General features: G+C 55.0%; 1 protein-coding gene across 1 annotated transcript in view; it reads right to left on the bottom strand.

Moving 5' to 3' along the window:
• Window positions 1-16218, bottom strand: part of LOC127566570 (SLIT-ROBO Rho GTPase-activating protein 3-like) — a 41530-nt gene extending 25312 nt beyond the window's left edge. Inside the window, exons 1-8 of the mRNA XM_052008986.1 lie at window positions 15863-16218; window positions 15093-15343; window positions 11838-12033; window positions 10541-10703; window positions 9919-9981; window positions 7806-7991; window positions 6898-7026; window positions 5723-5944 (exon numbers count right to left, since the gene is read on the bottom strand). Coding sequence (XP_051864946.1) covers window positions 5723-5944; window positions 6898-7026; window positions 7806-7991; window positions 9919-9981; window positions 10541-10703; window positions 11838-12033; window positions 15093-15153 — 1020 coding nt within the window. The 5' untranslated portion in view covers window positions 15154-15343; window positions 15863-16218. The remainder of the gene's footprint in view (window positions 1-5722; window positions 5945-6897; window positions 7027-7805; window positions 7992-9918; window positions 9982-10540; window positions 10704-11837; window positions 12034-15092; window positions 15344-15862) is intronic.
• Between the last annotated feature and the right edge of the window lie 254 nt (window positions 16219-16472).

The raw sequence follows: 16472 nt of genomic DNA, 5'->3' as shown, positions 1-16472 counted from the left end.
CATCCTGGCTCGGTACGGCAACTGCTCTGCCCATGACTGTAAGAAACTGCAGAGTTGTGGACACAGCTCAGCACACACAGAAACCAGCCTCCCCTCTGTGAACTCTGTCTACACCTCCCGCTGCTTTGGTAAAGCAGCCAACATAATCAAAGACCCTTCCCACCCCAGACATTCTCTCTTCTCCCCCCTCCCATCGGGCAGAAGATACAAAAGCCTTAAAGCACATACCACTAGGCTCAAGGACAGGTTCTATCCCGCTGTTATAAGGTTATTGAAAGGTTCCTTAGTACAAGACGGACTCTTGACCTCACGATCTACCTGGTTATGACCTTGCACCTTATTGTCTGTCTGCACTGCACCTACTCTGTAGCTGGGACACTTTATTTTGCATTGTTATTGCTTGCCCTTGGACTACCCCGATGCACTGTGTAATGAAATTATCTGTATGGGTGACAAACAAAACAAAGATTTTAGAACATAGAACAGTACAGCACAATACAGGCCCTTCGGCCCACAATGTTGTGCCGACCTTTACACTTCGCCTAAGACTATCTAACCCCTTCCTCCCACACATTCCTCTATTTTAAATTCCTCCATATGCTTATCTAGCAAGCTCTTGAATTTGACCAATGTACCTGCCTCCACCACCGCCCCAGGCAGCGCATTCCATGCCCCAACCACTCTCTGGGTAAAAAACCTCCCTCTGATATCTCCCTTGAACTTCCCACCCATTACTTTAAAGCCATGCCCTCTTGTATTGAGCACTGGTGCCCTGGGAAAGAGGCGCTGGCTGTCTACTCTATCTATTCCTCTTAATATTTTGTACACCTCTATCATGTCTCCTCTCATCCTCCTCCTCTCCAAAGAGTAAAGCCCGAGCTCCCTTAGTCTCTCCCCGTAATGCACACTCTCCAAACCAGGCAGCATCCTGGTGAATCTCCTCTGCACCCTTTCCAACGCTTCCACATCCTTCCTATAATGAGGCGACCAGAACTGGACACAGTACTCTAAGTGTGGTCTAACCAGAATTTTATAGAGCTGCATCATTACCTCACGGCTCTTAAACTCGATCCCACGACTTATGAAAGCTAACGTCCCGTGAGCTTTCTTAACTACCCTATCCACCTGTGTGGCAACTTTCAGGGATCTGTGGATGTGGACACTGTATTATGGATTTTCCACTGTACCTTGGTACACGTGACAATAATAAACCAATTTAAGTGGGAAGGAACTGGACCAGGGGAGAAAGGATGGAGTCAAGGTTGGAAGGAATAAGTTCTGTGGGGCAGGGGCAGGCTGACAGGAGGGACAAGGGAGTCGTGCAGGATTGGAGCACGATGAGGCTGGAAACTGTGGAGGGACAGTCTCCAGAGGGCAGGCACGGTAGTGTAGCAGTTAGCGTAACGTTTTACAGCACCAGCGACCAGTGTTCAAATCTGGCTGCTGTCTGTAAGGAGTTTGTACGTTCTCCCCGTGTCTGCGTGGGTTTCCTCCGGGTGCTCCAGTTTCCTCCCACATTCCAAAGACGTACGGGTTAGGAAGTTGCGGGCGTGCTATGTTGGCACCGGAAGCGTGGCGACACTTGCGGGCTGCCCCCAGGACACTCTACGCAAAAAGATGCACTTCACTGTGTGTTTCGATGTACATGTGACCAATAAAGAGATCTTATCTTATCAGAGGAAAGGAGGTCAATGGCACAGGGGGACATTCAGAGAAGGGGTGAGAGATGACATTCAGCTTCTGTGGGCTGGAGGTCAGTTCCTGTAACCACACCACCACCGCCCTTGTGTGAGAATAGGTCTCTCTCTCCTCTGATGTGGCCGCACCTTTCTGTTTCCATTTAGTGCTTTTATTCTCTCTGTCTCTCCAACTGTCAATTTTTGGTAACCTTGACAACGTTGGTCTGCACCCTGCCACTGACACTTCCTCTGGTCTCTCTACCCCTCCCAACTTCTGAAATGTAAAACCCACCAGGTCAAAGGGCTGACCCACTTGCTCAGTTCCTCATCCCCGCAGACGCTCCTGATCTGCTGAGCGCCTCTGTCATCGGACCAGATGCCACCCTAATGTCTCAGCTCCCAGTTAACATCTAGAGCCACTTCCTAAAGCTTCAAAGTAGGACATTTTCGTTCAGTGACACTTCCCCCTTTGTGCGTTCCACATGACTGCTGATCTGCATCAAACTTCCTTTTTACACCGAGAAGGGGGAACCATCTCATTTTATTGCCAGCAGACGATTCAAGTCTTATTGCTGCAATGATACTTCTTCTCGCAAAGGTGGTGAATCTTGGGAATTCTCTTCCGAATATTGAACAGTACAGGCCCTTCAGCCCACAATGTTGTGCCGACCTATATAAACCTGCTCCACCATCAATCTAACCTTTCCCTCCCGCACAGCCCATAACCCTCCACTTTTCTTACATCCACGTGCCTAAGAGTCTTTTAAATGTCCCTGTTGTATCAGCCTCTACCACCACCCCTGGCAGTGTGTTCCAGGCACCCGCCACTCCCTGTGTAAAAAAACCTACCTCTGACATCTCCCCTAAACTTTCCTCCACTCACCTTAAATGGATGTCCTCTGGTATTGGCCATTGCCGCCCTGGGGAAAAGGTGCTGACTGTCCACTCTGTCTGTGCCCCTCATAATCTTACACACCTCTATCAAGTCGCCTCTCATCCTCCTCCTCTCCAAAGAGAAAAGCCCTAGCTCGCTAAACCTTTCCTCATAAGACATGTTCTCCAATCCATGCAGCATCCTGGTAAATCTCCTCTGCACCCTCTCTAAAGCTTCCACATCCTTCCTATAATGAGGCGACCAGAACTGAACACAATACTCCAAGTGTGGTCTGACCAGAGTTCTACAGAGATGCAACATTACCTCACAGCTCTTGAACTCAATCCCCTGACTAATGAAGGCCAACACTCCATATGCCTTCTTAACAATCCCATCAACTTGCGTGGCAACTTTGAAGGATCTGTGGGTGTGGACCCCACAATCCCTCTGTTCCTCCACACTGCTAAGAATCCTGCCATTAACCTTGTACTCTGCCTTCAGGTTTGATCTTCCAAAGTGTATCACTTCACACTTTCACATCATTAGGGGTATTTGAAGTAGACAGATATTTGGAAGGCCAGGGACCTGCTGGTTGTGGGGAACTGGCACAGAAGAGGAGCTGAAGCTAGCGTAGATCAGTCACAAGTCAGGAGGCGAATGGCCTACTCTTGCTCCTACTTTCTCATGATCTAGCAATAAAACTTGTTCCTTGGGACGTGGGGGAAAGGGCAGGCAGCGGGACAGAAAAGCCGACAGTCGGAGACAGAAGGCAGAGAAACGATTAACTTGAAACAGGCACATCCCAAGAGAGAGAAGATGGTCGTCAGAACTGTTCAGCAGGGCAGTGTCGTTGTGAGGAGACGGGCAGACCCCTCAGCCTCTGGGCACCGAGACTGTCCGAGCTGGAAAGGCCCGCCTGCTCTATCCCGCTGTTCTGGCCCCAGATCCATCTCGTGTGGAGTTTGCATGCTCTGTCTTGTACCCGACTCCACCACCTCCTCTGGCACCAGGTTACAGATATCAACCTCTCTCTGTGTAAAACAAAAACTTTTCCCTCAAACCCTCTGTAAAACTCCTTCCTCTCACCTTAAACCGATGCTCACTTGTTTTCCACGATATCTACCTTTCATAACCTTATCCACCTCTCTCAGGTCACCCCCAGCCTCCTCCGCTCCAGGGAGAACAGACCCAGCCTGTCCAATCTCTCTCCATAACTAAACCCCTCCAATCCAAACAACATCCTGGTAAATCTCTGCACTCTCTCCAGCGCAACCACCTCATTCCTATAGTATGGTGATCATGAGACATAGGAGCAGAATTAGGCCACTTGGCCCATTGAGTCTGCTCCACCATCAATCATGGCTAATTTACTTTTCCCTCTCAACCCCATTCTCCTGCCTTCTCCCCGTAACCTTTGACACCCTCACTAATCAAGAACCTATCAACCTCCGCTTTAAGTACACACAATGACTTGGCCTCCACAGCCGTCTGTGGCAATGAATTCCACAGATTCACCACCCTCCGGCTGAAGAAGTTCTAAAGGGATGTCCTTCTATTCATCTGTTCTAGAGGGATGTCTTTCTATTCTGAGGCTCTGTCCTCTGGTCCTGGACTCTCCCACTACTGTAAACACCTTCTCCACGTCTACTCTATCCAGTCCTTCAATATTCGGAACTGCACACAGTACTCCAAGTGTTATAAGCTGTTATAAGACCATTGAACGGACCTCTTGTACAATAAAGATGGACTCTTGACCTCACCATCTACCTCGTTGTGGCTTTGCACCTTATTGTCTCCCTGCACTGCACTCTCTCTGTAACTGGAACACTATATTCTGTATTTTCCCTTGCACTGATGTGATGAAATAATCTGTGTGCAAAACTCAATCCCCCGACTAATGAAGGCCAACACTCCATAAGCCTTCTTAACAACCCGATTGACCTGCGTGGCAACCTTGAGGGATCTATGGACGTGGACCCCAAGATCCCTCTGTTCACACTGCTAAGGGTCCTGCCATTAACCTTGTATTCTGCCTTCAAATTCGATCTCCCGAAGTGCAACACTTCACACTTGTCCAGGTTGCACTCCATCTGCCACTTCTCAGCCCAGCTCTGCATCCTATCAATATCCTGTTGTAACCTACAGCAACCTTCTACACTATCCACAACACCACCAACCTTTGTGTCATCTGCAAACTTACTAACCCACCCTTCCACATCCTCATCCAAGTCATTGATAAAAATCACAAAGAGCAGGGGTCCCAGAACAGATCCCTGTGGAACACCACTGGTCACCGACCTCCGGGCAGAATAAGCTCCATCTACCACCACCCTCTGTCTTCTGTGGGCGAGCCAATTCTGAATCCACACAGCCAAGTTTCCTTGGATCCCATGCCTCCTGACTTTCTGAACAAGCCTTCCATGAGGAACCTTATCAAACGCCTTACACGGGTCCATCCCAGTGTATGGACTCCCGACCCATGTACGGCTCGTACATACCAGCGAGCGTTTGGGTGACCGGTGGGATGGATATCCCGGGTTCTGCGGGGATCTTCTGCCGGGTGTTCACGGTGATATCTGAATGGTTGAGTTACACGCCCTACTTTGACTACGCATCGCCCTTGTTTAGCTGAAGTTTTTATTTAAATATATCGCTGCCTTGCTGAACGTTGGGGTCATGAACGGTTCTGTGGAACAGAACCCTGTCGAAACCTGGGGAGCACCTGCACAGGGCTTACCAATGCCCTATATAACAGAGGCAGAAACTGACTTTTATATACAATTTCCCTCGCCATAATCAATGACATTCCCATGAACTGTTGGCTCGAACCTTCAGCGCTGGGTCAGAGTCACCCCCTCACCAGAAGGGACTTCAGACGCTAGAATCTGGAGCAACGTCGACAGTCCGTTTCCCACCACGGATGCTGCCTGACCTGCTGAGTTCCTCCAGTGCTTTGTGTGTTGCCCCTAACCGACCCACACCAATGTTCACAGAGACGCGAGACTCCAGGCCTATCAGAGGGGTGTCAGACTCTGGTCCTGTGGGGAGGGGTGATGATGGAGCGGCGCCTCTTGGAGGAGATCAGGGTTAGGGGACGTTGAATCAAGAGCGTTCGGGAGGGGGAGGACACAGGAGTGGACGTCAGTGGGAACAGAGCAGAGGTACAGACCTTGTCCTGGTCGTGTGGGAGGAACTCAAACACATTGGGCAGGCAGAAGGCGTTGTGGCTGGTGTCCATGATCTTGGTCTTGTCGCCCTGCGGATCCAGGCTGTTAATGGCAATGTCAATGGTGTTCAGGCCTTGACGCCAGGAGCTCTCCACATGGGACTCGGCCGAGGTGTACATCTTCAGTGTGTGTGCCAGTGACGTGTGGAATCCCAAGTCCCAGCACTAGTCGACAAGAGAGCTGGGTTAGTGTCAGCAAACATAAGAAACAGGAGCAGGAGTCAGCCATCTGGCCCATCGAGCCTGCTCCGCCATTCAATAAGATCATGGCTGATCTGGCCGTGGACTCAGATCCACCTACCTGCATTTTCCCCATAACGCTTAATTCCCCTACTATGCAAAAATCTATCTAACTGTGTCTTAAATATATTTAATGAGGTAGCCTCTACTGCTTCCCTGGGCAGAGAATTCCACAGATTCACTACTCTCTGGGAAAAGCAGTTCCTCCTCATCTCTGTCCTAAATCTACTCCCCCGAACCTTGAGGCTACGTTCCCTAGATCTAGTCTCACCTACCAGTGGAAACAATTTTCCTGGCTCTACCTTCTCTATTCCTTTCATAATTTTATATGTTTCTATAAGATCCACTCTCATGCTTCTGAACTCCAGCGAGTATAGTCCCAGACGACTCAATCTCTCCTCAAAGGTGCAGAATGCAGTTGGACCCTGTATAACATGTGTGTCTGTAAGTGTGTCTGTGTGCGCATCCCAGTGTTGGACCCTGTACCCCCTTGTGAGCTGCACACCATAGTAGGGGCATTCCAAGGGAGTCGATCAATGAGGAAAGGCTGGTGCTGAGGGAGCGCCGTGGAAGGGGCAGTGAGGAGGCAGCACAACGGGAGGGGCGGCGGGGAGGGACCACAGTGCCACAGGAGGAGGAGAGACAGAAAACTGAAGCCTCGTTTGCCCTCTCCAGTCAGCCCAGAAGAAACACACGGCAGGAGAAGAGGGGGTGATGTGGGGGGGGGGGGGGAGGGGGGGAGAATCTCCTGTGACCCCCATGGGAATAGCCGGCTGAGGACCGTGTTGGATGGGATCTTGCTCCCCTCCCTGGTGGACTGCTGGGGGAGGTCCCCTCCCACCACCCTCACCCCAGCCACGGCAGAGATGGGCACCTACGTCAATGAACTGGGAGACGTTGTGGGTGAAGTAGGCGGTCAGCATGGCATTGACCCCTGACAGGTTCAGCAGGTAATCATTCCGGGCCTTGGTGCTCTTCAGCTTGCTCTCCAGGAAGCGCTCCTGCCACTGCCGAGAAAGGCGGAGAAGACGTCAGATTCCCCCTGAAATTCCCGACACCCCCTGGGCACGTTCACCCCATTCCCGCACTCCCCCCAACATCGCGCTCCCACACACCACCAGCCCTCCCTCTGTCACTTCTACCCAGCCTGAGAGTGTATGATGGGACGGCGCAGAGGGAGCTTCACCCTGTGTCTGACCCTGGGAGTGTGTGATGGGACAGTGTAGAGAGAGCTTCACTCTGTGTCTGACCCCGGGAGTGTGTGATGGGACGGTGCGGAGGGAGCTTCACTGTGTGTCTGACCCCTGGAGTGTGTGACGGGACGGTGCAGAGACAGCTTCACCCTGTGTCTGACCCCGGGAGTGTGTGACGGGACGGTGCAGAGGGAGCTTCACTCTGTGTCTGACCCCGGGAGTGTGTGATGGGACAGTGTAGAGAGAGCTTCACCCTGTGTCTGACCCCGGGAGTGTGTGATGGGACAGTGTAGAGAGAGCTTCGCTGTGTGTCTGACCCCAGGAGTGTGTGATGGGACAGTGCAGAGGGAGCTTCACTCTGTGTCTGACCCCAGGAGTGTGTGACGGGACAGTGCAGAGGGAGCTTCACTCTGTGTCTGACCCCAGGCCAGGAGTGTGTGATGGGACGGTGTGGAGGGAGCTTCGCCCTGTGTCTGACCCCGGGAGTGTGTGATGGGACGGTGCAGAGAGAGCTTCACTGTGTGTCTGACCCCTGGAGTGTGTGATGGGACGGTGCGGAAGGAGCTTCGCCCTGTGTCTAGCCCATAAAGTACCTTCTCCTTCATCTTCTCCAGCTTGCGGTTGACGTTCCTTCTCTCACCCTTTCCGTCCAGCCCAGCCGGACCGGAGCCCTTATCTGCCGATTTCCCCATCTGCTTCTCCTCCGACTTCTCAATCTCCTTCAGCTTGCTCTCCGCTGCCACGCACTCCGTGTGGTACGTGTGGTAGGTCTTCACATCCTGGCGAGTGGTGAGCAGGGAAAGGCGTTAACAAAGGCCAGTCGGCAGGCAGAAGCTCTGCGCTGCGCTGTACGTGGACGCCACGGCAATGCTTTGCCCCCTTCCTCCAACTGTCCGCCTTTACGACATAACCGTTAGGACCCCCAGGCCCAGGAGTCTGTGCCATCTTCTTGTGTGGCAAAACCCACTCCCTATTGTCTTTCTATTACCCTCCTCCCATTGTAGATCCAATTGCTTTCTGAAGACCCCAGCCCTCATCCCACCACAGGTAACCACCGAGTCACACAGCAGGAAAACAGGCCCTTTGGTCCAACTGGTCCATGTCGACCAAGATGCTCATCTAACCTGTGTTTGGTCCATACCCCTCTGAACCTTTCCTATCCGTGTACCTGTTCGAGCGTCTTTTAAATGTTCTTGTTGTTCCTGCCTCACCCACTTCCTCTGGCAGCTCATTCCATATATGGACCACCCTCTGGCTGAAAAAGTTGCCCCTCGAGTTCCTATTAAATCTACCTCCTCACACCTTAAACCCGTGCCTTCTTGTCCTTGTTTCCCCAAAAAGACTGTGTGCATTCGTAGGAGGGGGAGAGGAGAGCGGGGGGGGGGGGAGAGGAGAGCGGGGGGAGAGGAGGAGGGGGAGAGCAGGGGGAGAGGAGGAGAGGAGACCGGGGGGAGAGGAGAGCAGGGGAGAGGAGATCGGGGGGGAAAGGAGCAAGGGGAGAGGAGATCGGGGGGGAGAGGAGAGCAGGGGGAGAGGAGGAGAGGAGAGCGGGGGGAGAGGAGAGCGGGGGGAGAGGAGAGCGGGGGGAGAGGAGAGCGGGGGGAGAGGAGATCGGGGGGGAGAGGAGAGCGGGGCGAGAGGAGATCGGGGGGAGAAGAGAGCGGGGGAGAGGAGGAGAGGAGAGCAGGGGGAGAGGAGGAGAGGAGAGCGGGGGGCAGAGGAGGAGAGGAGAGCGGGGGGAAGAGGAGGAGAGGAGAGTGGGGGGAGAGGAGAGCAGGGGGAGAGGAGGAGAGGAGACCGGGGGGAGAGGAGAGCGGGGGGGAGAGGAGGAGAGGAGAGCGGGGGGAGAGGAGAACGGGGGGAGAGGAGAGCAGGGGGAGAGGAGAGCGGGGGGAGAGGAGAGCGGGGGGAGAGGAGGAGAGGAGACCGGGGGGAGAGGAGAGCGGGGGGGAGAGGAGACCGGGGGTAGAGGAGGAGAGGAGAGCAGGGCGAGAGGAGAGCGGGGGGAGAGGAACAGGGGGAGAGGAGAGCGGGGGGAGAGGAGGAGAGGAGAGCGGGGGGCAGAGGAGGAGAGGAGACCGGGGGGAGAGGAGGAGAGGAGAGCGGGGGGGAGAGGAGGAGAGGAGAGCGGGGGGGAGAGGAGAGCAGGGGGAGAGGAGGAGAGGAGAGCGGGGGGAGAGGAGAGCGGGGGGAGAGGAGGAGAGGAGAGCGGGGGGGAGAGGAGAGCGGGGGGAGAGGAGGAGAGGAGAGCGGGGGGAGAGGAGAGCGGGGGGAGAGGAGAGCCGGGGGGAGAGGAGAGCGGGGGAGAGGAGATCGGGAGGGAGAGGAGCAGGGGGAGAGGAGAGCGGGGGGAGAGGAGAGCGGGGGGAGAGGAGATCGGGGGGGAGAGGAGATCGGGGGGAGAGGAGACCGGGGGGGAGAGGAGAGCAGGGGGAGAGGAGGAGAGGAGAGCGGGGGGAGAGGAGAGTAGGGGGAGGGGAGGGGGGAGGAGGAGAGGGGGGGATGGGGAGGATGATGGGGAGGATGGGTGGGGAAAGGCGGGAGATGGGACAGGGAGGGGCAGGAGGAGGGGGAGAGGGGCAGGAGGGAGGAAGGGGGAGAGAGAAGAGGGGTGGGGGAAGGCGGGAGAGGGGACAGGGAGGGGCAGGAGGAGGGGGAGGGAGGAGACGCCGGCTTGCTCCAACATACTCAGCTGACGGTACTCACGGTCTGCAGCTCCTCCGTGCCCTTCAGCAGCTCCTCTTGCATGAGCTGCCCGATCTCCCTGCTCTGTGGGCAGAGGCACAGGGGGTGAGGGCGTGGGAATCTCCGAGCACAGGCCCTGTGCAACCCCCCAACCTCCACACCCCCACCTCCAACCCCCCCCCTCCCCCACCTCCCCAGCCCACCCCCCACCCCCGGAGGCCCCACGACCTCACTTGCCCTGAACTGCCCAGAGCCACAGGTCTCTGCCCAGTGCCGAGGGTCAACTCCCAGAGCCAAGGGTCACTGCCCAGTGCTGGGGGTCAACTGCCAGAGCCAAGAATCAGTGCCCAGCAAGGAGGAGGGGCAGACAGCAGGGAGGGGGGCGCGGACGGCAGGGAGGAGGGCGCGGACGGCAGGGAGGAGGGCGCGGACGGCAGGGCCAGACAGCGAGGACATGGCAGATGGTGCAGAGACGGGACCGACAGATCACTGGCTGAGACACTGCCCCAGGTCAGTGTAGCCAGGACACCCACTCATGCACCAGCTGCCCGGCAGAGGACAGGTCGGGGTCGGATACACTCGGCGTTACCGCAGCCTTTTTTGCTGTGACCCCAGGCGCAGAGAGAAGGCTCCAGGCACTTACCTTGCGGGCGAGGCGGGTGATGTCCTCGCTGATATGCGCCAGCTGCAGGGTCAGGTGGTTGGCCAGGATCTCGTGCAGAGCGCCGTGGTCCCGGCTCTGCTGCCGGGTCTGGCTCAGGATCTGGGACCAGCAGTGGACCGAGGACAGGACCACCTGCTCCTTCCTGCAGGGACAAAGTCTGCCCTTCAAACCTGCCGGGACTTCCAGAGCACCCCATGTGTGTGGGACCCGTCCCCCAGTGAGGGTCACTGTGTGTGGGACCTGTCACACGGTGAGGGTCAGTGAGTGTGCGTGTGTGTGTGTGTGTGAGAGAGAGAGAGAGAGAGAGAGAGAGAAATTGTTCACACATGTGGAGGGGACCTACCCCCAGTCGAGAGAGAGAAGAGGGAACGTGGAATATCATGGCTGAATCAGTAGCTAATGAACAATTTCATTGAGTTTTTTTCCACGGAGGTGAAATGAATGATTCAATAAATTGCTTGTGAAATTAAGATGTAAATTTTTCGCAGTCAGCATTCAATCCACTTAGCCTGGGAAATCAATCCAATTTAATTTGATAAAGTGCTCACCAGGGATCCTCCTTACTCACGGGCGGCGAGACAGAGACATAAAAATCTGAATATAATTTGGCCAGTTTTGGGCTGCATATCTTTTTTTTGCTTTGAAGGGGCCCATGCCCTGGGTGTGTGTGGTGGGATGGTGTAGACAGAGCTTCACTGTGTGTCCAACCCTGGGAGTGTGTGATGGGACGGTGTAGAGGGAGCTTCACCCTGTGTCTGACCCTGGGAGTGTGTGATGAGACAGTGTAGAGGGAGCTTCACCCTGTGTCTGACCCCAGGAATGTGTGATGGGACGGTGTGGAGGGAGCTTCACTCTGTGTCTGACCCCGGGAGTGTGTGATGGGACGGTGTAGAGGGAGCTTCACCCTGTGTCTGACCCCGGGAGTGTGTGATGGGACGGTGTAGAGGGAGCTTCACCTTGAGTCTGACCTCGGGAGTGTGTGATGGGACAGTGTAGAGGGAGCTTTATTCTGTGTCTGACCCCAGGAGTGTGTGATGGGATGGTGGAGAGGGATCTTCACCTTGTGTCTGACCTCGGGAGTGTGTGATGGGACAGTGTAGAGGGAGCTTCATTCTGTGTCTGACCCCGGGAGTGTGTGACAGGACGGTGCGGAGGGAGCTTCACCCTGTGTCTGACCCCGGGAGTGTGTGATGGGACGGTGCGGAGGGAGCTTCACCCTGTGTCTGACCCCGGGAGTGTGTGATGGGACGGTGCAGGACAACATGACCGTCATTACCGAAATCCCTGGTGATCCTTGGCACCGCGGATCTTTGAGGAGAATCGGTCTGCGAGCTTTTCCAGCCCCCGGGAATATTCAAGCTCAATCTCCGCTTTCCTGCGGAAGAACTCGGACATGTCCTGAAGGCATTGACCTCGGGATTCCACTTGTGCATCCAGACACTTCAACTGGTCCAGTAGCTGTCCGCGGATCTCTGCGGGAGGGCCAGAGGGAACAGCGCCACAACAACCGTTTAACAAAGGGAATGTCACCGAGACAGTTCACAGCAGTGTCACCCTGCACCATCCAACCCTGGGTCTCAAGGGGAAATTCCAGCAGGTGACAAGAGGTTTGGTGAATGATGTCGGCTTTAAGGAACGTTGTAAAGCAGGAGAGAAAGCCATAGGGGTTCAGGGAAGGAATTCCGGAGCTCGGGGCCCAAGCAGCTGGAGGCACGGCCACAAATGGTGGATCAGAGGTCTCAGGGGAGGATCAAGAGGTTGGCATTGGAGGAGGGCAGAGACCTTGCAGGGGTGTTGGGGCCGGAGGGAGTTACAGAGACGGAGAGTGGTGTAGGGGCCGGGGGTGGGGGGTGGGGTGGTTACAGAGACGGGTGAAGGTGTGTCAGACGGGGTCACTGAGATAGGGAGGGGTGTAGGGGTCAGAGGAGGTTACAGAGACAGGGAGAAATGTGGGGACCAGAGGGGGTTACAGAGATAGGGAAGGGGGTAAGGTCTGGAGGGGGGTTACAGAGATGGGGAGGGGTGTAGGGGAGGGAGGGGGTCACAGAGACAGGGAGGGGTGTAGGGTCCAGAGGGGGTCACAGAGACAGGGAGGGGTGTAGGGTCCAGAGGGAGTTACAGAGACAGGGAGGGGTGTAGGGACTGGAGGGGGTTACAGAGACAGGGAGGGGTGTAGGGGCTGGAGGGGGTTACAGTGACGGGGAGGGGTGTAGGGGCTGGAGGGGGTTACAGAGACAGGGAGGGGTGTAGGGGCTGGAGGGGATTACAGAGACGGGGAGGGGTGTAGGGGGTTACAGAGATGGGGAGGGGTGTAGGGGCTGGAGGGGGTTACAGAGACAGGGAGGGGTGTAGGGGCTGCAGGGGGTTACAGTGACGGGAAGGGGTGTAGGGGCTGGAGGGGGTTACAGAGATGGGGAGTGGTGTAGGGGAGCGGGGAGGTTACAGTGACAGGGAGGAGTGTAGGGGCTGGAGGGGGTTACAGAGACGGGGAGGGGTGTAGGGGAGCTGGGAGGTTACAGTGACAGGGAGGGGTGTAGGGGCTGGAGGGGGTTACAGTGACGGGGAGGGGTGTAGGGGCTGGAGGGGTTCTGAAGATAGGAAGGGGTGTAGGGGCTGAAGGATTTACAGAGATAGGGAGATGTGTTGGGGCTGGAGGAATGGGGAGGAGGAGATGTTAAAGATGAGAATTGTGAGATTGAGGATGTTTAACCGGCAGCCGGTGTGGGTCATCGAGCGGAGGGGGTGTTGTGGGCAGCGGATCTACCTGCTGTGCTCTGTCACCTGTACCCGACTGCACTCCCCCACCCACTCTCCATCCACAGAGGGAGCTCATTACCCACTTACCCAGTCCCCCCTTCTCTCAACAGCCGTGATCGGATGTGACTGTGAAGCCTTCTGTGTGCGAATAGTTCTCTGAGTGCTGGGATTTGAGAGTAGCACGAGATCCACAGTCAGTAGGTTGGGGAGGGTCGGGAAGGTTGACGGTACCAAGGAAGCTCCCCATTCCAGGAGAAGTTCGGTCAGTCAATGGCCACCCCACAGGCGTGGGAGGGATGTGGGACGTGCAGCTCTTGGGTTCTGTTCCAGGAACGGTTTCCCAGGGTGGAACTCCTGCTCCCTGGGCCCACACCTTATTGTCTACCTGCACTGCACTTTCTCTGTAACTGGAACGCTTTATTCTGCATTCTGTTACTGCCCCGAGGTCCCACAGTGGAGGTGGGGCCCCGAGGTCCCACGGTGGAGGTTAACAACTGGTTTGTAGACTGGAGATAAATCTGGGTCAGTCAGGAAGCGGTGAAGCAGTTGGTGAGAATGGTGGAGGGGAGGAGGTACCCAAACATGGGAACATGCACCCAAACACTTCCACACACACACTGATGCATGGAGACACACAGACACATTGATTCTTGCAGTGTCACTGACACACATAGACAGAGATACACACGCACAGACACACATAGGTGTGCACATGCATACACACACACAGACATGCAGAGACAGACATTCGCAAACGTGTGCTTGCCCACATAGTCCCACTAACAATGAATGCACACACACTCATTCAGACATAAAGGCAGACACAAAACACACTCACAAACATTCTCTTACTTGACACTTGCATAGACAGACAACTCTGATACACAGTCAGATACAGAATTCATTGTCATACACATAAACACACTCTCTCACACACACAAACATACTCACTATCATCGACACACTGACAGGTACAGAAGTGCACACACACACTCACTGACAATCACCCACACAGACACACTGAAACACTCACTCACATACATACGTTCACTCACTGACACACACACATCCAAAGCACACACATATTTGTTCACTGACACACACACACATTTTCACTGACAGACACATGTAAATGCACCGACGTGCACAAACACCCTCGCTCACTGACACTCATTCACACCTACATACTCATTGACCATGCACACGCTCACATTCACACCTCCACACACACACACTCATGCCTGCACACTCACTGACGCACACACTCACACCTAAACACTCATGATGCACTCACACTCACTGACACACATACTCACACTCACTGACACGCACACATTCACACCTACACACTCATGATGCACACACACTCACTGGTGCGTGCACACTCACTGACACACATACTCACACTCACTGACACACACACTCACACCTACACACTGACACACACACACTCACATTCACACCTCGACACGCACACACTCACACCTGCATGCTCACTGACATGCACACACACATTGACCTACACACTCAGACACGCACAGTCACATTCACCCACACAGACACGCACACAATCACATTCACAACCACACACACACTCACAAACTTGCACACATGCACTCACATTCACCTACACACTCACTGACATGCACACACTCACATACACACCTACACACACACCTGCACACACTCACATTCACACATACGCACTCACTGACATGCACACATTCACACCGGCACATTCGCACCGATGCGCACACTCACACCCGGCACTAACCTTTCAGTTGTGTGTCGTACTCGGCGACCCCCTTCTCCTTCCTCCTCCCCTGTAGGGCCATTCTGGTTCAGCCCTGGGATAAATCCCGGGAGAGGCAGGACGATCCCAAAGCTGTGGTTCCAGGCACTCCCTCGATCCTCCTCTTCTCCTCCGCTGTTCCTCCTGCCTCAGGGTCCGACAGCACCTGCTGGCTCGACACTCATCCTCCCCACTCACCCAGCCTCGACTCCACACACCCCTGGGTCTCCTTGCTGGAAAAAAGTTTGAGGAGGTCTTAATAAAGGGCCCTGGTCCTCTTGAGGAAAAGCTGATTGTGAAACGTTGCCCGGGCACAAGGGGACTGGATGGGGGCAGAACTTTCAGGCTCGGAGGACTCGGATCTTTATCTGACCACGCAGGTGCCGCTGAGGACGTTCCTGAACAGGCTGGCTGGGGAGGGGAGGGGGCAAGGCAAATCAACGGAGAGGGAAAGTGTGGGGAAAATGTGCGGCGGGGAGTGGGGAGCTCTCGCCAGGAGCTAGCAGCAGGCAGGAAGGGCCGATTGTACTCTTCCTGCCCCCGCACAGTTCCTGCAAGCTTTGTTGACAACTTCTGGTTTTCAGACGATTTAGCTGATTAGCACATTAGAGAGAGAGAAAGAGAGAGAGAGAGAGAAAGAGAGAGAAAGAGAGAGGGGGAGGGAGAGAATGAGAGAGAAAACGAAAGAGAGGGAGAAAACGAGAGAGAGAATGAGAAACAGAGAGATGGAGAGGTATTAGACTTGCCCTTACCTCTGTATCCCGGAGGTTGCGTCCTCGAGATCTGTGGGTCTCCCCTGGAATAAAACTTTCTCTCTGCGGGTTAGCTGAGACGGCGGTGGAGGGAGTGGATTCGAGAGGCCGTGTGGTGGAGTGAGTGACTTTCTGCTGATCTCTCACGCTGACGGGACGCGCTGGGGACAGCAGCTTCCTGAACGTCGTTATCCAGGCGAAAATCCCCCCCCCCCCCCCACCCCACCCCTGTTCCTCGGCACACTTGAGCCCTCTGCGGGTCAGGTGCAGCCCTGTGCTCCACACTGTTGCCCAGCGCAGTCTGGATTTGGAAGCTGCAGACAGCTGGTGAGATTAATGGCAGCTCTCCCTCTCCAGAACGTTAGCTCTCATTGCTTGCAGCATCAATACTGAGAAGCACACTGGTGATCAGAGGAGGAAACCGCAGAGAACTGTTACACCACAGTCGGTACAGTACTGCCTCCTTCAGCACACAGTGCCAGCACCAATAAACAACCCACACCTAGCAGCTGATATGTTAATACAGGCTCACAAGCAATATATCTCGGAGTCAGACCCTGTACACCGTGTACGTGTCCCAATGTCGGACCCTGTACACTCCATGTGTGTG

The sequence above is a fragment of the Pristis pectinata genome, chromosome 43, assembly GCF_009764475.1.
Source record: "Pristis pectinata isolate sPriPec2 chromosome 43, sPriPec2.1.pri, whole genome shotgun sequence".
In the NCBI taxonomy this organism is placed as follows: domain Eukaryota; kingdom Metazoa; phylum Chordata; class Chondrichthyes; order Rhinopristiformes; family Pristidae; genus Pristis; species Pristis pectinata.
Note: the sequence above shows the minus strand (reverse complement) of the source record. Positions and strands in the feature narration are given on the sequence as shown.